The sequence below is a fragment of the Mus pahari genome, chromosome 4 (assembly GCF_900095145.1).
Source record: "Mus pahari chromosome 4, PAHARI_EIJ_v1.1, whole genome shotgun sequence".
Lineage (NCBI taxonomy): Eukaryota > Metazoa > Chordata > Mammalia > Rodentia > Muridae > Mus > Mus pahari.
In genome coordinates, this window is record NC_034593.1 from 76,535,338 (window position 1) to 76,561,712 (window position 26,375).

Here is a 26,375-nt window from a genome sequence, read left to right on the forward strand (position 1 = left end):
GGATATATGAATAACGTGGTACCAAGGACCAGCCTCAGCTTGGAGAGGGGGCCTTGAGGAAGGGGTGTTCAGGAGCAACAAAAGAACAACTGGAAGTCAATTGTGGGTGCAGGCTGACAGCTCTCGGTTCTGCTCAAGTGCTCCCTAGATAGCTCTCTGCTCAAGATGGCTCACTGCTACAGACAGCTCTCTCATGCTAGAGAAAAATTCTAAAAGCTCTCTAGATAGCTCAGAAAACCCAGCAGACAAATTCCAAAAAAAATGCTAGAAAAAAAAATCTAAAAGATATGTGCTAGCTCTCTAAGTAATTCTTGGGTTTTCCAACCAAGGGCAGAGATCCTGCTAGAAAAATTGTATAAGAGCTGTAACAGCTTTCTAGGATAGCTTTTGGGTTTTCAGACCAAAGTCGGAAATCCTGCTAGAAAAATTCTAAAAGAGCTGTACTCACTTTCCAAGAAGTTGTCTTTGGGTAACTCTCTCTTGCAGACCAAAACCCAGTCTTTTATTTACATACCAATTCAGTCATTTACTCCAAGTTCTCTTTTGATTTTCCCATGAATCAACACTTTATGACCTTAGCCCCTTGATTCTTAGAAAGAGACAGCAAGTACATTTTTTTAACATAGCAAATAAATTCAGAGATCTGCCTGCTTTTGTAAGCACAGACAATAAGTTAGCTGAGTAGGATCTTGCTCTGAGATCACCATACCTAACACACCTATGCCTAAATTTGCTCTGCCCTAGGCTGACCTTGAACTCAGAAATATCGCTACTCCCTAAATCTCTTTATCTTCTTCATTTGTATCTTTCTGACAAGCTGGCTTATAGTGTAGCTACCTCTACTCTTTCAGGTCAGTGAAGCCCCTCATATAATTCACATTGCATCCCTATAGTTTTGCATAGTTGAGAAATCCTGTTAATATATTTTTGAACTCATGATTTCAGAGTTCTTTCCCACAGCCTTAAAGGTGGTCCTGAGGGTCTCAGCAATTACCACTTTGCTAAGGACATTTAGACACACCCTTACCTCCTGGACTCTTCTAATTATTGTGGAACCATTAACCTTGGCAGGGAAAACATCTGCAAGAAGAACATAAAGTAAATTATGTAATTATTATACAAACAGGCCTTACTCTAGTAACCTTCAGCACTTGTGGAGCCCAAGCCCTGCTACCTCGGCTCCAGGGGTGGGAACTTTGCCATGCTGTTCCTTCTGCAGTGACCATGCAGGACTTGGGACCATGGGGCATGTATAAAATCAGAGGACAACTCCCCACCCCCACCCCCAGGACAACTTTTGAGAATTGATCTTTGTCTTAGGGTTTTACTGCTGTGAACAGATGTCATGACAAAGGCAATTCTTATAAGGACAGCATTTAATTGGGGCTGGCTTACAGGTCCAGAGGTTCAGCCCATTATCATCAAGGTAGGAACATGGCAGCATCCAGGCAGGCATGGTGCAGGCAGAGCTGAGAGTTCTACATCTTCATCTGAAGGTTGCTAGCAGAATACTGGCTTCCAGGCGACTAGGACTAGGGTCTTAAAGTCCACACCCACAGTGACACACCTACTCCAACAAGGCCACACCTTCTAATAGTGCCACTCCCTGAACCAAGCATATACAAACCATCACAACCTTATCATTCCCCCATGTAGGTCCTTGGCATAAAACTCAGCTTTGTGTGTTGGCTCTTGAACATCTACTTTTAAAAATTAAACAGATTTGAACTTTTATTATGTATTTTTGTGTGTAGATGTGTGTATCTGAATACGTACCCTTCTAGATCAGAAGAGGTGTCAGTCCCCCTGGAAGTGGAGTTGCAAGCAGTTGTGAATCACCTGATACGGGTGCTATAAATGAGCTACAGTGCTTTGCAAGGGCAGCAAGCATTCCTAACCACTGAGCCATCTCTCCAGCCCTGAAAATGTCAATTTTTTTTTTACTTAGGTTTTTTTTTTTTTTGTTTTTTTTTTTTTTTGGTTTTTCGAGACAGGGTTTCTCTGTATAGCCCAGGCTGTCCTGGAACTCACTTTGTAGACCAGGCTGGCCTTGAACTCAGAAATCTGCCTGCCTCTGCCTCCTGAGTGCTGGGATTAAAGGTGTGTGCCACCACGCTTGGCTCTGAAAATGTCAATTTTTAAATTGGATTTCTTTTTAATTTCTAGGTGAAGTTTTTTTTATAGATTCTTATATTCCACCTGTGTGTGTGTGTGTGTGTGTGTGTGTGTACACATGGATGACTAACTGTATGGAGGATGGAGAACCACACTATGTGTCTTCTTCAACTGCTCTTTCCTTTCAGCTGTCGGAGTCTCACTGAACTAGCTGGCTATGGAGCCCCAAGGATGCACCTACCTTCATTTGGGATTGTAGGCTGGCCCCTCCATGCCCAGCTTTTTACCCAGGTGTCAGGACATGCTTGGCCTCCTCTCATGTTGTCATACTTTAATGACAGACATGTTCTTTCCTGTTTCATAATCTGATTTGGACATAGTTCGTTCTATCTTTTTACTCCTCCCTACACAGATAAGTCTTGAGTTTTGCTACTTAAAAAAAAACTATCTTCATAATTTTTATGAAACCTTCTGACCCCGAGCTTATGCCTTCAATACTGTCACAGTCTTCTGCTCTTAAGTGAGGAGGGCATGTTTGACCCTGTCACCAACACACTTAGTACATACAGAACCCCTAAAGACCTGGCTAGATTTATTTTCCCCTTTTAGAAACTTCCTTAAGTTTCACAACATGAGCCCCTTGAAGTCTGCCTGGGCGCATACCATGTGTGGATTTTTGGTGATTTCCCAACCTTCTTGGTATAAAGATAAACAATCCTATAATCAGAGACTCTGGTTTTGTTAGCGGTCATATGTATGAAAGCCTGCAACAACGTATCAAACACTAAGCTATTCAGAGTGCTTCTAAACACGTGTAAACACCCTGGAAGAGGAAAGAGTGACTTCATTTTAAAATTTTTATTCTATGTGCATGGGTGTTTTGCCTGCATGCATGTTTGTGTAACACATGCATGCTTGGTGCTGGAGGAAGAGGGGATGAGCTCTCCTGGAGCTGGAATTATAGACAGGCTCCATGGGATTAGGACCCAGGTCCTCTGCAAGAGCAGCAAAAGCTCTTAACCACCGAATGAAGGGCCCCTGGCTAGTGTGGCAAACAGGGCTCAGGCAGGGCTTGTCCTTCCCAATTCCCTCTACCTTGCTAAAAACCATTGGATTACATTCCTGAAGCTAGCCACCAAGGTCTATTCTCATTCTGGCTACTTCCTTCTCCTGAGGTTATCAAGTCCAGTTATCAAAGTATTAAAACAATCAAGATCCCCGCTTTGGGTCACCTAATTAACATGCCCAATCAAAATTGAACACATCATCCTAACATGGGGTTTTCCTTAGTACCTTTATAAATCACTATTTGCCTATGTGCCACATCTGTCTCTATCCAGAGGCAGTCCTTTGTTCCCCAGGGACAAATATCTCTTCCCCCTCTCCCTTGTTCTTTTCCCATTAACCCTCTTCCTCAATTTCCTGTATTTGTCCCTTAACCCTGACCTCTGTCCCTCTGGGGAAAATAAAACTCCTTTGTGCTGAGAACTTGGTCTTGAGGGTCCTGGGCCAATATTTTTCCTTATATTGAACAATCTTTCCAGCCTTTAAGGCCACAGAGATTTCATACTGCATTTTCTTTTTTCTTTTTTTCTTTCTTTCTTTTTTTTTTTTGTTTTTTGTTTTTGTTTTTAGAGACAGGGTTTCTCTGTGTAGCCCTGGCTGTCCTGGAACTCACTTTGTAGACCAGGCTGGCCTCGAACTCAGAAATCTGCCGGCCTCTGCCTCCCGAGTGCTGGGATTAAAGGTATGTGCCACCATGCCCGGCAGATTTATTTTTTGAGATTATAATTATATCATTCCCCCCCCTTTTCCTCCCTCCAAATGCTCCCACATATACCTGCTTGTTTGCTTTCAAATTCATGGTCTCTTTTTTCTTTTATTATTGTTATATATTGAGGCCTTGTGAGCTTCCCCTGTCCATGTTAGAGCATCTAGTGGTGCCGTCCTTGTTCAGGTCAGGCAGTCACGTCGGTGAGGCTTTATGGCTTTTGACATTCTTTAGGAGACACAGTCTCACAGCAAACTCCCTGCTCCTCTGCCTCTTACAATCTTTTCACCTCCTCTTCTGCAATGTTCCCTGAGCCTTAGGTGCAGGAATTGTCTTGTTGATGGATCAGTTGTGATCCGGTTCTGCAACTCTGCTTGCAGTTTTCTGTAATGGTATGCATCTGTTGAAAACAGAAGTTTCTTGATGTGGGCATAATGAAAAATATTTAGAATGTACTTAGGGATTACGCTGGTTTAGGAAAGTGGAGATTGTAGGTTCTCCTCCAAAAGCCCATAAGCCCACTAGCCAAGGCTGGATTTGACCTGAAAGCTTCCTCCCCGGGGACACAGGACTTGTTCTCATGGCACCAGAAGGTGCCACACAAGCTTCCAAAGGAGAAAAGCAGCCAGTAGTCCTACTCAGCGATGACACCCATGAACCACAACAATGTCTGCCATGGCACAATAACCATGAGGTTCCAGCAGTGATACCTTCTCTGTCACCAACAGTTCTAAGTGGACTTACAGCCCTGTAGTGGTTTGAATAAAAATAGTCCCCACAAACCCATTGCGAGGGGCACTTGGGAGATCTGGCCTTGTCGGATTGATATGGCTTTGGTGGAGGAGGTGTGTTCCTGGGGTTGGGTTTGAGGTCTCTGAAGCTCAAGCCAGGTTCAGTGACTCACTCTCTCTTCCTGCTGCCTGCCAGTCTGGATGTAGAACTCTCAGCTCCTTCTCCAGCACCATGTCTGCCTGCCTGCTTCCATATTTCTCGTCATGAAGATGATGGACTAAACTTCTGAAATTGTAAACCAGTCCCAATTAAATATTTTCCTTTATAAGAGTTGTCATGGTATGGTGTCTCTTCACAGCAGTAAAACTCTAAGACAGACCCTTTCAACAAGAGGAAATCATGCCTGCTACTGGAAATATTAAATAGAGTTTTATAATACATGTTGAATTAATTTTTGTAGGTGATATGAGGTTGGGGGAATTTATTCTTTTGTACAGGGATAGTCAGTCATAAAAACAACTTCCTCTCCATAGGATTAGCTCACTACCCGTGTCTGAGGCTGTATGTTTATTGTAGGATTTCCTAACTTTTGCCTTGCTTTGTGGTCAACTGGATAGGTCTTTGTTACATTAACTTCTCCTGGGGAGACCCAAACAAACATTTAGTCAACCTAGACAAGGCACCAAAGGCAGACCAATGGCATGATCCTACCCTCGTGTAGCTTAAAGAGCCAATCAGTTTATTACACTTACATCCAGGAGCACAGGCCAGGGGTGACTTACAGGTGTCCCCAAGGAACTGCATCACCAGAAAGTCTTACTCCAGCGTGCATACAACTTCTGGCAGCTGTGTTGATGGAGTCCTTTTCCCCCTTTTGATCAATTTCTACCTCCTATAAATGACAGAACCTCCTCATACCATGTGTGGCTGTGGCAGGATTACATACCGCTGGGGCATAGGCATGAGTGGCTGAAAGTTCAGGTGAGAGTGTAACGACCCACTCAACCTCTTTCTATGACAGAACACCAACAGGCCTGCAATAGCTACTCCTGGGTGTCAACTTGACTCTATCTGGAATGAACTACAATCCAGAATTGGTGGGCTCATTTGTGATCCAGATTTTGAGGCTGGAAGACACAAGTTTCTGGCCTGGGTCTTGGCATGGAGATCTTGAGGCATAGTGGCTATGAAAAGCTTAGGCCCAGGCAAGTTAGTACATGACTTTAATCCCAGGAGACAGAGGCAAGGAGATCTCTGAGTTCAAGGTCAGCCTGGGACAAAGCAGGTCCCAAATTCACGTGTAGTGCTACACACCTTTCATCTGGGTCACACCTTCTGCTGAAGGCCTACATAAGGACATTAGAAGAAGGAAGATTCACTCTTCTTCGCCTGCTGGGATTTATTTGCCAGCACATCTCTTAGAATCTACTAGCCTTGTGGGACTGAGAAACTACTAGATCCTTGGACTTCCCGTTCACTGCTACCCACTGTTGGGTTAGTGGGACTATAGACTATAAGTCATCACAATAAATTCCCTCAATATAGAGGGACATTCCATAAGTTCTGTGACTCTAGAGAACCGGGACTAACACAAGGCCCAATCTGAGGGTTGCCTGTGGGTGATCCCGTTGCTCTGATCAAAATGCAGCAATGATCGCAACCTTTGAGGAGGGCCTTCCACAACCATCTGCCTCTTCTATTGGAGGACAAAGAATGTATCATGTTCATTTAAAATGGCAAAGACACGTATGACAAGCACTACAATAGTCTCTGACAGTAATTGTCTGAGTCCTTGGTCCTTTGGTCTCCTCAAGGGATCCTGTGGGGTGGTTCTTGGCACATAGTATTTAGAAATCATGTTAGGCTAATGTGAGTATACGCATGCAAGCAACCCCAAGGGGATGTGGATCTCCCAACTCTGATTGCATGGGAGATCCAGCACGATTTTCAGGGAGTCCCAAACTAAGGGTGTAGGTGACTGCAGGTTGACCCCAGTAGGCTGCTGTCAGAGAAGGGCTTCCAAATCATTCCTCATTCCTGAAGGCCAGTAATAGACACACTTCCACGTAAAGTGATCCCAAACACTTAAGACAACCCTTCGAGGTCAGAATTCTATCTCCCCGTTTTAATTCTGAGCTATCCAAGAGTCCACTTATTTAACTGCTTCTGCAGGAGTGGTGTTTTAACTTGTGGATCTGACCTCAATTTCTTAAAATTGAATTTTGTTCTTATCTGCCTAAAAACAGAAATAGTTTTTCTCAGGCAGCAACAGTCACCACTGAAGAGGTAAAGTGACAGTGGCAGCGTCTCTGTCTCCAGTGAACTCTCTCTTCCTTTCTTCTTCCAGCACGACGAACATTGGGGGCTCTCACAAGCTCTCAGAATGAGAGCCAGAGGCTGCAGATAAAGGCCTGTTCATCCCACACAGCCCTTTGCTAAGGGAGCATTCTTGCCTGCTGCTTCAGTATCTTTTTGTGACATCCCAGAATCTGCCCCTCGGTGTGAAATTACGTATGTGCTCCTACAGAATCCTAGCTGTGTGTTATAGGTGCGTACAGTGACTTTTGTTACACTGCCCTTTCCAGCTTTGGAGCAGTGTGCAGGGGGTAGGTCCCACAGTTAAGTGCCTCAAATTACAGCCTCTGACTTCAGAGCCAGCTCTCCTACCACTTGGCCAAATCACCTCTCTACAAATCATTGGGTATGGAACTCCTTTAACACATTTTCTTCCTGGACTTCTAGGGATGGTGGCCTTTTCCTAACCCTCAATTAGCTGAATACTGGGAGGCCTTATTCGTCTGTTTATGTATTTATTTTTTACAGTGCCAGAGATAAGCCTCACCGCTACCTCCTCCTCTCCTCCCCCAACCCCAAGTCCTATCTAGTATTTAAAAGAAATTAGACTTTACTGTTTAGACCAGTACTGTGTTCTCGGTAAAGCTGAAATGAACGGACAAATGCTCTCCCTGAACCCCTTATGCATAGCTTCCCTCCTTACCACCATCCTCCATATCGGGGCACATTTGTTACAACTAATAAACTTAATCCTCCTCCAGGCACATCTTTATCGCCCACAAAGTTCATAGCGTACATGGGGCTCATCTTGCTGTTGCACACTCTGTGCCTTTGAACTAATTTATGACATGTATCACAGAGTACTTTCACTACCAAAAAAGGAAAACAGCAATACCACAATACCAAAAAAACTATTCCCTAATGAGGTACTTTTTACGGTGACATAAGGGGGATGGGCCCGATATGGTAGCATACTACTGTAATTCCACCACTTAGGAAGCAGATGGTCAGGAGTTTGAGGCCAAATTAAGCCGTGTGTATGTGTGTGTGTGTGTGTGTGTGTGTGTGTGTTGTGTGTGTGTTGTGTGTGAGAGAGAGAGAGGAGACAGAGAGGCGGAGGCAAAGACAACAGAGTCAGAGACAGACACAGAGAGAGATAAAGAGGAGAGACGGAGACAGAGAGAGACAGAGATCTCTTAGAGTCTAGACTCAACTCTAAGTGGTGTGCCCCAAGTGAAGTTCAGCCTCTCCCAGCTTGTGCATGTCTCCAAGACTGGCGTAGGAACCGGTTCCTCCCCCTTTTGTTTAAGTGTCAAGCGAATGGGTTTCCTGTTGACTTTGGAATATTGTGAAAGGGCAGGAAGAGGCCAAGCCTCCTTGTCTCTCTCTCTCTCTCTCAACTCCCCAACCCCTTTATTTATTTTGTGCACGTCTGTTTGGGTTGTGGGGGTGTTTCCAGCTTGTGCGGCTGGAGGGCGGCCTTAGCAGCCCGAAACCCCTCCCCGAGGAGGCGAGGCCGGTCGGGAGCCCGCCCGATCCCAGGCTGGACCTCTGTGGGGCGGGGAAGGGGACCGGACGGGAAGCGAGCTGCGGAGGAGCTGCAGGCCGCCGGTGCGTGCCCAGAAGGCGGGGAGCTCGGCCCGGCCCGCGCCCCAGCTCCGCGCGCTGCAGGTGGAGCCCTCCTTCCCCGCCGAGCGCGCTGGCGAGGGGCATCCGCTGCCCGCAGCTCGCCCGCCGTCCCCGGGCTGCGCGGCGGCGCCTCGCCCATGGCTGAGGGCCGGCGGCGGGAGGACGAGGAGGAAGAGCTGCGAGAGCGTCGCGAGCTTGGGGGCCCGCGCCGCGCTCGGAGCCGCGCGCTCCCGGGCCACTCGGCTGCAGGTGAGACGCGGGGGACGCAGGGACCAGGGGCGCACGGGGGGTTGGGAGCATCTAGGACCCGGCCTTCCGCGCCCACTCATGCCCTGCCCAGCACGGCGGCAGCTCTCGATGCTGCCTGGAGGGGACTGACACCTTTAACTCGTGGAGGCGAGAGGGCGGGACAGTGGCCTTTCTATCCTTAGTCTCCTTTTTGGGCTGAGCCCGAGAGAATTCAAATTGGTCTCTTTACCTGTTAGTGGCCCTGGAGCCGAAACTCCAAAATTTCCGTGCAAACTAAATCCAAGGCGGCTGGCTTGGAACTTGTGGCTGGGTGATTACTTATCAGTAGGTGAGTCAGAGGCCATGGAGAACTCCCTCTCCCTACCTCTGTCTCTCTCTGGTCCACGACCCCTCCCTATGGTTTTGCCTGGGCCACCTCAACCTGGTCAGACCACGTGCCCATGCTGATTCAAGTCTTGTTTCAGCAGCCGGTGAACTTCGGACCTCTAGTCCCTTCCTTACCTCCCCCACCGCACGGATTTTCTGCTTGAGAGTTAATTTGTTGCAACTACCCTCGGCGTTGTAAACAGGGAGTGCCCAGTGTAGTATTGGAGAAGGGAATTCTTTTGGATGGAGGTCATTTGGCGGGCCTATAGTTACCTTTAAGATCTTGTTTTGGGACACACCAACGAAGCACAAATCAAATAGCTTGGTGCATAAGTGTAAAATTAAATGTAGATCCACACTCCTTCCCTTTACCTGGGGTGGTTTTTCAATGTAACCGTAATGGAGAGGAAATTATTGGGCCAGCTGGTTAACCACAGTTGTCTGAAACTGGATGGAAGAATTAACCTAGAAGATGCATACAGAGGTGAAGGGGTTGGGAAGATTCAAGGGAAAGCCACTCACCAGGCTGGAGCCTTCTTAGAAAGTGAACATGGAGAAGCTCCTCTGTGTGACCACCAGGAGAAAGCTGGGTCTGTGGAACTGGAGGGCAGAAAATGGGATAATAATAATATAATAATAATAATAATATTAAAAAGTCGGTAAGAACAGCATATTCCGAGTAGACATTCTGGAAGCTCAAAATTAACTTTTTATGCCTGCCTGCCTGCTACTGGGCCTTTTCGAGAGTAAGACACTTGACTGTTGCCATGAACACCAAGTGGCAATAATCGGTAGTTTTGTTCAGTGTAAACCTAACCGAAACAACACGTAACTGTTGAGTAAATAATTCAGTACCATGAAAAAGTTTGCAAAGTTGTGCCTTGGTTGCTTACAGATCTTAAAAGTGTGGACTCTTGGATTCTTGGTGCCTTTCAGAAGAAAGTCTCCCTCTTACAGGGGACTGCACCATGGATAGCTGCATCGAAATTTAAACTAAATATGACCAGATAGAGGGTCAACATTTCTTCAGTCCCCCCAGGCCAGCACAAATGTTACTTTTGTAACTTTTTACTAGTTCCACTATGTCTGAAGGCTGCCAAGGCCTAGTCTAGGTTCTGTGATAATGTTTGTCTGTGGCTTCTGCACCCAGAAATAAGTGTTTTCAGCTCTCTTACCCTCAAAATGGCCTTCCTTCATGAAGGGGTGAGGGGTCAGCAAGTCCATGATGCGTGTGAAAGGGTCAGACTTGTAATTTTAGGTTTTATTGTCTTGGGGATAAATTATTTAATAGTCGACAACTGGTGCTTCCCTCCCGCCAAATGTATTAACGCGTTTTCCAAACACTTTTTGCATTCCTTACCAAGCTTGGGCATTAACTGCAGTACTTGTCCGGTGTCCTCTTCCAAAAGAGAGTGTGAGCTCACTCAGAGGCCTAAGGTCCCCCAAGTCCCTCTGCTTCTTCCTCGTAGTAGATGGCTTTGCCTGCTCTCCTGTTTCCTCCTCCCTCCCTCAAGTTAAAGGCTTTCCCTCTCTTTAATCTCACATGGCCTGATAGGCGCCATAACCCCGGGGCTTGTAGAAACAGCCAATGAACTTCCTCGCCCTGCTAAATTACATGTGGTTGCGTAAGTTTATCTATTTTTGTAATATACATACAATAAATTATAAAGCGAAGGCTCTTCTAACTTATTATGGCTGAGTAAGGAAAAAAATATATCAGGTCCTCGGAATGACATCATGCTCTGTCCCTCCCAGACATTGTCCCTTCTCTCTGGATAGTTAACCATTAAAAACTTGTCCTGAGTGCGTGCGTGTGTGTGTGAGTGTGTGTGTGTGTGTGTGCGCGTGTGTGTATTTCTAGGGACTGAACTCAGGCCATTGTGTGTACTATGCAAGTGCTTTCCCACTTACTATTAAAAAGCTGTTTTTTGTCTTTACAGTTTACTAAACACACACACATTCCTATGCAATACTGTTGATGTTTGTACCTTGGCTTAGGTAGAATCATCCAGAGTGTCTTCTTTCCCCCAAGGTCATGCTCGGTAGCCCGGTCTGCCTCACCCCCTGAAGAGCTGGATTACAGGAGTACTGGCACCAGCATTCTTTTTTTTATAGATCATGCTTTTTGTTTTCTTTTGTTTTGTGCAGGGCATCCTTAGAAAACAAATGCGTTTTAGTAATCATTTCATCTTACACGTAAGAGAGGAGGCTAATTGATTCAGTTCTTACCTTTATAATATGTATCTGTAAGTTTTCTCAGGCTTTCCCTTGTTTGTGCAGACAGGGAACATGCTAGAGGTTGACCCCAGGGCCTTACCTATGCCAAACATAAGCTCTTTCCAGGTTTGGTTTGTTGCTGTTGCTGTTGTTGTTGTTGTTTTAATTTATTTTTAAGATTCAAAGATATTACCAAGGGCACCAAATGGACTTTTTCCTCATATTTTAATCAAGTTTTTTTTTTTTTTTAAATTCTATTTCAACCCCCTCCCTCACCCATTACTTCTTTGTGTTTCTGTTTTGTTCTTAGTGATAAAGAGAACCACATAGAAAAAGTTATAACCTATGGGGGGGGAGCTTGAGAGAGAGAGAGAGAGAGAGAGAGAGAGAGAGAGAGAGAGAGCAAAAGGATGCAGAAGATGAGGAAGAAGAGAAAACCATTTGCAAGTGGGGCTGTAACCCAGTTGACATGAACTTATGAGAAGCCAGGGGGGCAGAGAGGACTACCACTGCCTGAGTTCCTGGCATGCACTGGTGCCAGCAGACGCTGAAGTGTGAACCTGCCACCGTGAGAGATTCATTGTTGATGGTGTGATACAAAACCCTGATTGCCTCACTTGACAGTTAAAATGTAAAAGCCAGACACATCTGAACTCTTGGAGCATCTTACTGACCCATTAGATGCCACACTCAGGCAGGGTAGACAAGATGTGGATATGTGAACCCAGCATTTCTCAAACGTTTCCTTTGTGTACCAGAACTGCCGTACCGGGGTTGTACAGTCACAGATTGATTGCCGGCTGCCCTTTCAAATCTCTGACCCCCATCGGTTTTGGGATAAGGTCTGAAAAATACTCCTTTTTTTTTTTTTTTTAAAATCACAACTTGTTTATTTTGTATGGGCACAGAGGCCAGCTTGCTGGAGTCTTCTCTTCTTCTACCATGTGGGCCTTTGGGATGAAGCTCAGGCCACTGGTCACCTTTGTCCGCTGAGCCATCTCCCAGGTTGAGATCTGAGAATATCCTTAACATATTCTCCCAGATCTTTTGATGCTTCTGGGTCTTTTTTAGCAGGTCAGTTGAAAAACACTGAGATGCGCACAGAGAGATCCACTGACGAGCACAGGAGTTTATACTTCATCCTTGGTTTCTTGGCAGCTTAAGAGATTCTGTGATTGATTTACGTGGGCCAGCCTAGACGGTCAACGACATTCTCTGTTCTTGTCTTCTTCCTCCATCCACACTGCTAAGTCTGGTGTGTTGGCGTCACCGTGTTACCCTGGTTGGTGCTGGGGAAAGAAAAGCTGGAGTGACCAATTCTTTCCTGGTTTCCTGAGACTAACTTCGCTTTTTAAAATGGAAAGTTCCCTATCCCAGGAAATCCAGAAGTGTCAGCGCATCAGGGTATAGAGTCATCCTCTGTAAAGCTAAGGTTGTTCAACTTCTTTTGACCTTAGAGGAAGAGGAAGAGGAAGGAAAAGGAAGGTTAAAGTTGACTGATAAAAGTGCTAGCCTCAGAGTAAGGGTCACTTTTTTTTTTTTTTTTTGCAGTCAACTTTGTTTGTAAGATTGATAACAACAAGCCAGGCCTGGTGGCGCACGCCTTTAATCCCAGCACTCGGGAGGCAGAGGCAGGTGGATTTCTGAGTTGGAGGCCAGCCTGGTCTACAGAGTGAGTTCCAGGACAGCCAGAGCTACACAGAGAAAGAGTGATAACGACAGATTGCTGTGGGGTTTTATCCCCATTGTGTAGAACGGGTCTTCTTCAATATGTTTTCATTTGACACCCTTTTTGGACTAGAATAATTTTCATATACCTCTAGCTGTATCGGCCTATAAAAATGGTAGCTGATAAGAAATCATAAAGAATTTCTATCTTAAGACAATCCTTTGATATACATGTAATAGTCTTACTTATTAAAGAGAAAAGCAAATTTGCATACTCTTCAGGTAGGTGTGGGTTTTTGTTTGTTTGTTTGTTTTTAAGTGAAATCTTGGCTGAAGTGTTTACTGTACTGCTGGGCGTTAGCACATCTTGAGAGAGTCATCAGTGTGAATGGAGACTGCTGTTCACGGAGGCACACACGGGTCAGAATGGCTGAGGTCCTCTTAGGGCTGACTCAAAGACTGTTGGGAATTCCCTTCTAGTCCCAAGACAAAATTCATTTAATTATTTTTTTTAAATGAAATTTAAGGCAGTATCTCAAATAGCAATTTGAAAAGTCAAACATCCCAATCCAATGCAATTTAAATGTATACTGATTTGATATATTGCTAAAGAATGGTGCTAAGAAAATACTGTTTCCAATTTCCATAATTAATCCATGTTTTATTTCTATAAAAGCAGAAAACTTCTTCTATACAGTAAAAAAATACTGCAATTTATAATATGATAGCATCAAATATGAGCCAGGGTGTTTCGGGATGTGTTTGTTGGTGTGATGGCCGCGCGCGCGTGTGTGTGTGTGTGTGTGTGTGTGTGTGTGTGTGTGTGTGATGTAGACTCTGTTCTGTGTTCAGAACCAGGGCTGTAGTGAAGCCCGGAGCTGCAACATGGACAAGAACTGTCAGAAGTATTTGAATCTGCTGCACATTTGATTTTTAATATATTTTTGGCCCTTGCATGTTCAGAAACATTTTACTATTCCCAGACTCTTTTGCCATTATACATTCAATTATATGCAGGGTGGCAGTCCACACTCTAAGGAACTGTGGTAGATACATTATATTTTTCTCCATTCTTTTTATTGATTGCTAGAGTTTTTTGTTGTTGTTGTTATTGTTTTAAACCACGGTATGTAAACTTTTGTAAGTTACATGCATTGCAAATATTTTCTACTCTGAAGCTTATCTATTTCATTATTGTTTTCTTTGTAGTCTCTTTGATGTCAGTGTTTCCTCATTTTAATAGAGATGACTATGTAAAGTTTTCCTTTATAATTGTGTCCACTTCCTCTTCTTGGTGAATAAATGCTATCCCTACGGTAAATCCTGAGAACATGTTTTCCCTGTAGCGTTTTATTAGAATACTCCTAGAATACGGCCAGACATGTTGTAAATATTTATAGTTATTAGTGTTTATTTTCTATCTGCTTTTTGCTATTGCTAAAGTATCTGAACTTTTGTTCCATCTGGAGATTGGTTGTGGGTTTTGTTTCAGCAGAAGAAACAACGGGAACATGGTGTCACACTCAGCAATCAGATGTGGTCACTGTGAAATGCACTCTGCTCTTGGAAATGCCTTTGTCTTACCAGACTCCTAGAGCCTGAGACTGGTTCTCTATCTTGGCATTCTGTAAGCCATCAGATGATGATGATGATGATGATGATGATGATGATGATGATGATGGTGATGATGGTGATGATGGTGATGATGAAGATGAAGAAGATTGTTGTTATTATTATTATTGGTGTGGGTGTTTTGCCTGCATGTTGGTCTATGTGCCACATGCCTGGTGCCCATAGAGGTCAGAAGAGGGTCTGGAGTTCCATTCAGTGGTGATCCCTCATGTAGATGCTGGGAATAAAACCCAGATCCTCTGCAAGAGCTCCAAGTGCTCTTAACTGCTGAGCCATCTCTCCTGCCCCTGTACAGATTATTTTAACCTTGCCCAGTAGTAGTGCTTAGTTTTCATTATTGTCACAAGTGAAAAGTTTGCTCTTGTGACTTAATTTCAACCAATCAGAAGTTGACAGTCTCTCTCCTCAGTCCTGGAGATCACACCAGGGCCTTGAGTGTGTCGGGAAGCACACTGGGGAGGCACCTGGGGTGCACTGCACCCTCACACTCTCTGTGCTGTCTTTTGCTTCCTCTTCTTCTTTTCAAAATTTATTTGTAAGCTAAAAGCTGACCATTTTATTTTCACATTTCCTAATACATATGAAAAATGCACTTTTATCCCACTTTCCCAACACACATAGTGTATAAGCGTTTGCCTTCATGTATGTATGTGCACCATGCACACACATGGTGCCTACAGAGGCCAGAGTGGATATCAAGTTCCTGGACATGGAGTTACGACTGTTGTAAGCTGCTATGTGGGTGTTGGGGGCTGAAGGGGTGGGGGAGCAGCAGATCTTTTACAGACATTTAAACAAAAGCAACAAAAAGTCGATTTAAACTAGACACAAATCACTTTGTAACTATTTACAGCCTGTCTGCCAGTGTGCTAGGAATATCATAGTGCAGCATTACAGAGAAAATACTCACTCTGGTGACCTTTAGGGATAGATTAAAGAGGGCCTTGCTGTGTAGCCCACACTGGCCTCAGGCTTGTGATTCTCCAGCATCAGTCTCTAAAGTGCCGCTGGCATTGCAGGGGTGCCAGCCTGTAATCCACCGACTCACACAACCTGTTTCTGCTAGGGTGTTCCTCTCCTCCTTTTACCCCTGCACTTCTGTAGTTCTATCAGCTATCACATTCTGGGGAGAAGATCTGCATTCTGTTTTCAATCCTAATTCCAGCTTTGCATCTAGTCTCAACTAGCTTTGTAGCCCTGGCAGTTTACAGCATCTTCCTGGGCCTTTTTCTTTAAGGTTTTGTGTTGTAGGTAAAGGATTCCTGCTGGGGTGGACTCCCAGAGCAGGCGCTCTGCCGCTGGCCCAGACTACTTGTGTTTCCTTAGTGTTTCCTTCCTGTCCTTACTGTGTTGTAGGATCCCACCTAGCTACTGCTAATCTTGCATGTACTTGCCAGGCCTCTTTAGGCTTCTTGTGGTTGTGGCAGCTCCTTGGATATTTCTTGCTTTTTTTTTAATGCCTTTGATGTTTTTGAGGAATACCAGTTGGACATGTTGTACAATGTGTCTCTATTGGGATTTGTCTGACAACATCTGAGGAGCCTCTGTCTGTCTGTCTGTCTGTCTGTCTGTTGCATGAGAACGTGCAGCTGTGTGTGCGCCATAGTGGGCTTGTTCTCACGTTCCCCCTTGAAGCATAGGCAGGGTCTCTTGGCTCTGCTGCTGTGCTGTGCAGTCAGGGTGGCTTGCCCATGAGCTTCTGGGTAATTGTTCCGCCTCTGCCTTCTGTCTTACTTTAGAAGCGCTAGGATTACAGATGTGTGCTATCTCCTCTGGCTTTTTATGTGGTTCTGAGCATCACACTCAGGCCCTTTCCCACCGAGCTGTCTCCCTGGCCCCTGCTGTTTTTCTAAAGATTAGGCTGGGTACTAGGAAGCCCAGAGGGGTGATGTGCTGTCTTTATCCAGTATCAGGGATGTATACAATCCATATTACCTATTGCATTGGTAGTGACTGGCAGGTTTTTATACTTTAACTTTGCTCCCCATGACTTTCATACAGTATGAAGGAAGTCACCCTGCAAGCCGCCCCAACAGAGTAAGATGCCCTGACAGACCTCTTTTGACATAAAGCATCTACATTTAAAAAAAAAAAAAATCTTCCGCATAAAAGTCATTTTTTTTTAAATTTCTCTTCTTTTTCTTCCTTTCTTTTTTTCTTTTTTAGACAGAGTGTCATGTATTTTGGGCTGGCCTCAAAATTTCTATGTAGCCAAGAATGACCTTGAACTGGTGATCTTTTTGCCAGCATCTCTTGACTGCTGAGATTACAGGCAGAGGCCACTTGGTTTTCAAAATTCTGGAAATTTCTAACTCAGAGGCTCCATGCTTGCTAGGCAAGCTTTCTACAATCAGCCATCATTCCTGGCCCCATTTCCCACTGTTTTCTATTTCCTGGGTATCGTAATCTCTTCAGCTCTACAAACCAACGGGATGTTCCTGTGTCCTCGAAAATCCCATCCTCCACCCTAAGTCTCTGTGTACTTTCTTTTCATGGCTTAAATGGGAAAGATGTGACGTGCACACCTGACTGAGGTGACCCCACAGCTAAAACTCATTCCCACTAGAGTGCTCTATCAATAGGTATGATGACTAATATACATTCCTTTCCACTTTTGGAAATGGGGAGGAAGTCAGAGAGCTGGGGAGGATTTGGAAAAACACTGGGCTCTGATGAATCAGATAATGAGTTACTATTTGATTGTGCACTAGGTGCCAGGCAGTTTGCTAATTGTTTCTCATTCAGCCCTGGAAGTAGGTGTGACTCTTTCCTTCAAATTGTCAATGAAGGGCCCAAGACCTGCAAAGGGCAGATAGTCCACTGAAGGTTATACGGATAGAGATAGAATAGGACTGAGTGCATTGCAGGCACTGGTCTGCCTAGCCCTCATTCATCACGCCTTCCTTGGGCCTGGAACACCTGCGTTGGTGAGCCTGGCAGCATAGTTACATATGGAGCTGCTTCTAGCCTGCTGATGAGTTGCAAGTCAGTGTTGAGTGGGATTTCTAAGAGTTTTGTTCTTTAAGGGGTTAACTCAAGGCTGGAGAGATGGCTCAGCAGTTAAGAGGCAGTGACTACTCTTCCAGAGGACATGGGTTTAATTCTGGTGTCTAATAACTGTCTGTAACACTAGTTCCAGGAGATCTGATGTCCTCTTTTGGCTTCCACAAGCACCTAATTCATGTGGTGTACAGACATACATGCGGTGCACAGACATATATGCAGGCAAAATGCTCGCATCCTTAAAATCAACAAACAAACCTTAAAGAGGTTCATTGGTTGCATAGAATGGCCTATTCCCTTATCACCTCATCTTTCCCCATCCTACTATGAGTTGGTAAGCTTTCTCTCACTGTGACAAAATGTCCAAGACACTCAACCTAAAGGATGATCGGTTTATTTGACCCATGGGTTCAAAGGTTTTGGTCTGTACTTGCTTAGTCCCATTGCCCTTGCACCTATGCCTGGTAATTCCTCATGGCCAGTAGTTCTCAGCACATGAAGCCTCTCTCTTAATGGCAGGTGGAAGCAAAGGGAGAGAAGAAAAAGTGCCATGCCTTGCATGATCTAACTTTGTTTTACTAGGGCTCACCTCATATCAGTTCCCCTACTTCCCAAAAGTGCCACAGGCTGAAGAGCAAGCCTTAGACACACAGGCCCCTGGGGGATACTGAGGATCCAAATGGTGGTTTGCCAGAAATAAAGATAGCTCACGGAAGCTATCCCTGGCTCCCCCCCCCCCCAAAAGCAGAAAATGGCAGTGGTAGAACAATGGAATGGAATCTCAGTTCCTAGTGACAACAGAGTCGCTGACATACGAACCTTTGTTTGCCTTCTTTAAGAAAACAACAAAAATAATAGTTGAAACTGTCTTGATAAAGCTTCTGTTTATTATCCCATGCCCCTAACCATAGTCAGATGTAGCCCTTATCTGGTAAAGGCTCTGTGGTGGTTTGAATATGCTTGGCCCAAGGAGTGGCACTGTTAGGAGGTATGGCCTTGCTAGAGTAGCTATGGCCTTGTTCAAGGAAGTGTGTCACTGTGGGAGTGGGTTTTGAGACTTTCCTCCTCACTTCCTGGAAGTCAGTCTTCTGAGTGCATTTGGATCAAGATGTAGAACTCTCAGCTTTCCTCCAGCACCATGCTGCCTGGATGCTGCCATGTTCCCACCTTTATGATAATGGACTGAACCTCTGAACTTGTAAGCCAGCCCCAATTAAACGTCTTTGTCACGGTGTCTGTTCATAGTGGTAAAACCCTAACTAAGACAGTGTCACTGTGGGAGTGGGCAATGAGACCCTCTTCCTAACCATGTGGGAGCCTGTCTTCTCTTAGCAGCCTTCAGATGAAGATGTAGAACTCTCAGCTCTTCCAGAGCCATGCCTGCCTGGACGCTGGCTGCAGTGCTTCCTGCCTTGATGATAATGGACTAACCTCTGAACCTGTAAGCCAGCTCCAGTTAAGTGTTGTGGAGAGCTCAGAATTTGGCAGGAATTTGACATTGGGTTAGGATGAGGAAGTAGGCTCAAGATGAATACAACTGAGGAATGTGGGGTTTTTTATTTTTTTATTTTTTTATTTTTTTTTTTTGAGACAGGGTTTTCTGTGTAGCTCTGGCTGTCCTGGAACTCACTCTGTAGACCAGGCTGGCCTCAAACTCAGAAATTTGCCTGCTTCTGCCTCCCAAGTGCTGGGATTAAAGGCATGTACCACCATGCCCGGCCTTGTTTGTTTGTTTGTTTTTTGAAGGAATATGTTCTTTGTATCTTGATGGGCCTTGGTCATTGTGTCTCTTCACAGCAATGCAAACCCTAACTAAGACAGGCTCCAACTTGAGCCTTTTGCATGCCTCCTCTTATCACTAAACTATAATGTACTTGGTTAAAACAAGATTGCCTAGACCTGGGGCTGGAGATTTGACTCGGCTATTGGTTGCTTTTTAGACAACGTGGGTTTAGTTCCTGGTACCTACATGGTGGCTCACCGTGGTCTGTAACACCAGTCCCAGGGGATTTGATGCTCTCTTCTGGCCTCCTCAGACAAATAAATGATGCATAGACATGAATGCAGGCAAAGTAGACACATACCACACACCACATACACACACACATACCACACAAACACAACCAACCAACCAAAAGCAAACACGTGGATCCTTATAATATTTTTGGTTTATTTTAATGACCTTGGACAAATCGATTCAGTTTTATGAGTGCCTCTTTTTATTTTGGTTACCTCTTTGGATTGGGAACCCCAGAGTTTGAAGATGATGACTGTGCTTCTAAGTTTGAAGTTTACATGCGTTGAGGAGTCCTGGTTACCTTCCAGCAAGTCAGGAATATGGACTTTTTTCCTGGCTTTGGCATTTGCCTAGTGTTGGCTTGATTGAGACTAAATGAGCAGAAGCTGTAAGAGGAGGTGCTACTTCTATTCTGATGCTTTTAAACGGGTTGTTGTTGTTTGCATTGCTAGTGAGACCATAATGCCTGGACTGCTGCTGGGTGGACAGCTGCCGGGTGGGGGCTAGAGTTTGCCCCGTTTCAATATGGCTGCCTTCACTGCAACAGAAGTTTGTTTCCAGAAGTCTCATTAATCAAAGTGTCATTGTATTTGGAAGGTTGTTAATTTTTAACTCCCTACAACATCTGTTGAGTACATTTTACACAAGGTAGAGGATTCTTTTTTTTTTTTTAAATAATAAATATCACCATTTTTTTTTCTCTCTCTCTTTTTTTTTTTTTTTTTTTTTTTTTTTTTTTTTTTGGGGGGGGGTTTTTTTTTTTTTTTTTTTTTTTTTGGTTTTTCGAGGCAGGGTTTCTCTGTATAGCTCTGGCTGTCCTGGAACTCACTTTGTAGACCAGGCTGGCCTCGAACTCAGAAATCCACCTGCCTCTGCCTCCAGAGTGCTGGGATTAAAGGCGTGTGCCACCATGCCCGGCTATATCACCATTTCTAAATAGTCCCTTGAAAGTGTTACAACCCCACCGGTGTCCATGATCCCTTCTTCCCCTGAGACCACACCCTTTGCTGTTCACTTCTTCAGGAGGACTTGTCCTGTAGTGGAGAGAGCTGGAACTCGGGCTACAGGGCAGCTTTGTGTGACTCAGTTGAGTATTGCCACTGGAGTGGAGGATGCGGTCTCTTGATCTCTGAGTGGATTCTGTTGGACTAAGACGTGTGGGTGCTAGTTTTAAAGTGTGTACTTTTATTTTATTTTATTGAGACAGGGCTTCTCTGTGCTGCCCTGGCTGTCCTGGAACTTGATCTGTGGTCCATGCTGGTCTTGAACTCACAGAGATCCACCCACCTCTGACTCCTGAGTGTTAAAAGGCATGGCTTATATTTGACTTAATAGGATGCTTTATATGAAATGCCTTAATATCACAAGCATGATTTTATCTTCTACCTTGTACTATTTCTTTTATTGTATAAATACTTCATAGTGTGGCATAATTTCCATATTTCTATAGCAGCAGGTAGTCTCCATTGCTTCTCAAATCTCATTATGTCCATAGACCCACTGGAGGCCCTGCTAGAATGCAGGTTCTGGTTTCGTGGGTTTTAAGATTCTGCATCTTTCTTTCTCTTCTTCTTTGCTCTACCTTGTTCTTCCTCCCATCTTCTCTCCCTCGGTGATGGGGGTCTTACTGTGTTTCCCAGGCTGGTTTTGAACTCCTGGGCTCAAGGGATCCTCTTGCTACATTAACCTCCTGAATGGCTGGAACTACCTACAGGCTCTTACTCCTGTGCTCAGGTGGTCCTGCTGGTGACTGTATCTGGAACAAATCGGGGGACGAGGCCCTCCATGTCTATCCTGTGGGGCAGTGGCTCTTATTCTGGCAGGTATTAGAGTCAACTAGGAAGCAGTGCACACACACTGAATCTGGCCCTTGTATGCTTGGTTTCCTCTACTGAGCTATATCCTCAGCTCTTGCTTCTGAGACAGTTTCTTGATAAGTAGTCCAAGCTGGCTTCAGACTCATGGGTCTCAAGCTTGGAGGCCTCTAGGATTATAGGTGTGTGTGTGTGTGTGTGTGTGTGTGTGTGTGTGTGTGTGTGTGTGTGTGCGTGTGTGTGTGCCTACGTGTATGTGTGCATCCACGTCCTACTGTTCTTCAGTTTTAAACCCTGACTTGATTTACTGTATTATATTTACTTGTATTATTTTATTCTAACCTGAATCCTATGTACACAAAGTTGGGAAGCCTCTTTTGCTTATGGCCTGCCCCACTGAACGGAATCTATTTATCTAAGGAGCCTTTATGCTTTCCTGTCTTATGTGAGTCCAAAGGGCGTTAAATGTTTGCCATCAGTGTAGCCTGCACCAGCTTACTGCTGCTGGCTTGTGTGTAGTAGTAGTATACGAATATCAGGTCCAGCTTCCAGCGCCTTCCTGGCAGCCATTCTTGGGGTTGGGTGTGCTTGACTGTCACCACAGAGAGGCTCTGCTGGGCTGCGCCAGCTGGGGGTGAAGGTTAGAATGGGAGGATGAGTTCCCTACACAGAGGGAGGGAGGGAGAGCCTGGTGCTTTTCATCTGCCACAGCTTCTTGGAGGCAGAGGCTCTGCTTGTACAGGAGGGCAGAGCCACTGTTTCTCATCAAACTGACATCTAAAAAATTTTAAAGTTCAGATTACATTTGCACATTTAGCTATGAAAAGGATACTAGTCATGAAGTAAAGAGGGAGATGCTGGAAAGATAGTACCATTAGAAGTGTTTGTAGCTATGTTTGGCATAGTGGGACAGGGTTATCATCTTAGCACTGAGGAGGCTGAGGCAGGAGGATCACAGAGTATGAACAACATGGGCTAGGTCTCAAAAACAAACAAACAAACACACACACACACACACACACACACACACACAAAACCCCACCCACCTTACAAACCAGTGATTACAAAAGCTTCAAGCTCCCCAGCTCCCCACCAAAGTGTAAGAAGAGGTTTGTGTCGGGGGGTGGGGTGGGAGGAGTGAACCTTAGAGGCATATCTGAGGATTCCTGCAGTATGGTCTGCACCCAGGGTACTGGAGGGTTGGGTGAAAGAATTGCATGAGTCCAGTAGTTCTAGGCCAGCCTTGGCAACATAGTGACAGTTTAAAAGAACAAAGCATGGGCTGGAGAGGGGAGTTAGTGGTTTCTGAGCACTGTTGCTCATCCAGAGGACCCAGATGTATTTCCCAGCACCCGCAGGGCAGCTCACAACCACCTGCAACTCCAGCTCCACTGGAACAGCCACATTTGTCCTCTGAGGGCACTGCACAAAGGTATACATACATATATACCCATAGCCTAAAGTAATAAAATAAATCTGTATAAAGTGTTTATAGAGAGGACTCTTGAGGAGGGCAAAATGGTTCAGTGAGTCAAGGTGACAGACACCAAGCTTGACCATGTGAGAAGAAGGGGCTGACTCCCACTTATCTACTGACATTCACATGAATGTCTTGGTATGACAGTCCCATGGTCACAAAATAATAAATAAATAAATAAATAAATAAATAAATAAATAAATAAATAAATAATAGATGAGTCTTGGGGGCTGCAGAGGCAGCTCAGTGGTTAAGTGGCTACTCTTTCGGAATTCCTGGTCTGGATTCCCAGCATCCACATGGTGGCTCACAACCATCTTTAACTCTAGTCCCAGGGGATCCAACATCATCCTCTGGCTTTTGGCTTTTGCAGGCACTAGACATGGGTGTGCTGCACAGACATATATGCAGACAAACACACACACACACACAGACACACACACATATGGAGATATTAAAAGAAGGACATTTTTAAAAGGGGCATTCTCCATTATACAAACTCTCTGGGCTCCTTCCTTCTCTAAGATCACAAACAAAACTCCTATACCCCACTTCTATTATTATTATTATTATTATTATTATTATTATTATTATTATTATTTGGGTTTTAAAACAGGATTTCTCATGAATATCTGGCCAGGGGAACTCCGTCTTCTTCTTCCTTGTCAAAGTGACTTGAAAAAGTAGCTTACTGCATTGCTCAGATACAACACTAATTAATAATGTTAAAAAGGAATGCGTGCTTAACACGGGGACAGTGGGACAGAAGAGAGCCTGGAGTGTTCTACTTTATGTTCCTGTACTGTGTGAGTTTCGCCAGTGAGCGCTTACTATTTTTGAAAGTTAAAGAAAGGAAAGTAAGTTTAAAGCAGGAAGGGTGAGGAGGTTGGGGGCAGAGCTGGAGCCCAGCTGCCTCGACCCGAGTTTGTCTTCAGTACAGAAAGAGTGAAGAGAAGCGCTCGTATTATTGTTCATATTATTGTAAAATGCTATTTTCCCCTGGGATGAGTTACTGTAAAAGTAATAGCAACTGCTGTCCTGTTGATAAAAGAAGTGATTGATAAACTGTCGTGCAGATGATGGTCGGAAGGGAGCATGTAATTGTATTTCCACTGAAGCTCATTTTTCAAGACGCTGCCTAATTCATCATTTGTTCATGAGTTTGGGCTTACCCAATTCATGTGTTTCCACAGATGCCATAATCACTTGAAAATCAATCCTCATTTATATCACTGTTGCCTGCCTAATACAATCAAACATCCCAAGTGTTTCCTGCTTTATTTTTTATATGCATTTTAACTTTTTCTGAGGACTAGCTCACCCTCAGTAGGCATAGTGGAGCATACATCTTTAATTAGAGCAGAGGCAGGTGGATATCTGTGAGTTTGAGGCCGGCATGGTCTACATAGTGAGTTCTAGAACAGACAGGATTACATTGAGAGACCCTGTCTCAAAAAGTAAAAGCAAATCTAAACTAAATGTCCAACCTCCTACTGGCCAGCTGTCCTGGATAGTTAACATTAACTGTCAATCAATGTGACAAAGCCTAGGCTCACCTGCAGGATGTGGTAAAGAATATCAATTGTGTAATTGTATTTATCTGTTACTGTGTTGCCAACTTGCTGAGGCATGTCTAGATTGCCTGACTTGATCTGGGAAGACTCCTGCAAGAAGTGCCACTGTCAGGGAGCTAGCCAGGGAGCAAGCCCCAGCCTTCTTCCGTGGTTTCCCCTTCAAGCTCCCGTGAGCTCTTGCCATGATTTCTCTTAATGGTGGACTGTGACCTGGAAGTGTAAGCCAAATAAATCCTTTTTGCTCCTAAATTGGTTTTGGCCAGTGCTTTAAACAGTAACAGAAGGAAAATTAACAGGCAAGAGAGATTATTCAACAAGGAGCATTGACTGCTCTTCCAGAGGACCTGGGTTCAATTCCCAGCACCTGAATGGCAACTAAAGACCGTCTGTAACTCCACTTTCAGGGGATCCAATGCCCTCTTCTGGACTCTGAGGGCACTGCACACACATAGTACCCAGTTATACACACAGACAAAATAGTCATACACATAAAAAAATAACTAAATAAAGGAAACTGAAATACAAACTGTATGAACACAACTCTCTGTCTCAGAATCTCCATAAGGATATGGACCTGGGCCCCAATTTTATGACTGTTTTATTGGTACACAGTTACACACGCTCATTTATCTATGGCTTGAAACACTTGCCCGCTTGCCTTTTAGAGTAAAAGTTTGCTAATTCCTGTTTATCAGATTTCCTTTCAGGCTTAAAATTCTTGGTTCTGGATTTGGATATGTAGGCCAATATCCCCACCAGCCCCTTCTTCTTAGTAAATTACTAGAAAAATTCAACTGAAACATGAGACACCATAGGTTATACATTAATACTTGTTAGCCACCGGAACCTGACATAATTTGTCACGAATGTAGTGGTTACAACAAGCTTTAACTGTCACCATCATATTCAGCTGGAGAGGTGTATGCACAGGCTCACCCTGCTGCTCTTCTGGGAACCTGGCTGAAGGAGCAACCCCTAACTGGGTAAGAACAATGGACAGAAATCCGAGTGCCAGTGTTTAAAGCCTCTGCTTAGAGCTTGCAGGCTTCAGTCTCACATTTCGTTGACTAACATCGTATTAATGGCCTAGTGGCATTAATATAATTAATATGACTATGTAGACCCCGTGAGTTCTGGGGATCTTTAGAGGATGGGTAATCCATTTACAGGAGATACAGTGATGTTGAGAGGAAGCAAAAGCGCCTCCATAAAGCTTTGCTAGTTTGATGAGATTGAGACCATTGGCAGAAACTGTTTTGGAACCCTTTGTGCACTGCTGTCCACGAACTCCCTGTGATTAAGAAGTAACTAGAAAACGGCCCAGTGAGCTTTTGGCCCAGTGAGTTTTCATAACCTGCTTATTTAAAACTAAGTATGGAGTGTGTTTTTAGAAGTTTTAAGTGATTTAGATCAGGTCCACCTAGAACTACTTGGTTATTCGCCTAGCTCTTCAAATGGTTAACATCTTTTCCCTTGTATGTCACTGATTTAGAACACTCAGCAACAAGAGTGCATTTATTTTCCTTGTTCGTGGTCTTTTTTTTTTTTAACTTTTTTTTTTAGAAAGCAATTATTTATTTTACGTATATGAGTACATTGTAGCTGTCTCCAGACACACCAGAAGAGGGAATTTGATCCCATTACAGATGGTTGTGAGCCACCATGTGGTTGCTGGGAATTGAACTCAGGATCTCGGGAAGAGCAGTCAGTGCTCTTAACCGCTGAGCCATCTCTCCAGCCCTGTTTGTGGTCTTCCATGTCAACCCTCTCCAAATTAAAACTAAGTTCACTGAACTCCCAGGGAGATAGGACACTT

At 44.4% G+C, this 26,375-nt stretch overlaps 1 protein-coding gene and 2 non-coding genes across 5 annotated transcripts in view; 1 reads left to right on the plus strand and 2 right to left on the minus strand.

The window, feature by feature from the left end:
- Positions 1-311: 311 nt before the first annotated feature.
- On the minus strand, positions 312-373 carry LOC115063877. The gene has a single exon (XR_003843746.1). It is a non-coding gene; the product is annotated as a U7 small nuclear RNA (small nuclear RNA).
- A 14-nt stretch (positions 374-387) lies between these two features.
- LOC115063875 lies at positions 388-450 on the minus strand. Its single transcript, XR_003843744.1, has one exon. It is a non-coding gene; the product is annotated as a U7 small nuclear RNA (small nuclear RNA).
- Positions 451-8,457: 8,007 nt separating this feature from the next.
- Positions 8,458-26,375, plus strand: part of Sh3d19 (SH3 domain containing 19) — a 161,245-nt gene continuing 143,327 nt past the window's right edge. For all 3 annotated transcript variants that reach the window (XM_029537542.1, XM_021196191.2, XM_029537543.1), the window contains exon 1: positions 8,458-8,791. In XM_029537542.1, the coding sequence (XP_029393402.1) occupies positions 8,680-8,791 (112 nt within the window). In that variant the 5' untranslated portion in view covers positions 8,458-8,679. The remainder of the gene's footprint in view (positions 8,792-26,375) is intronic.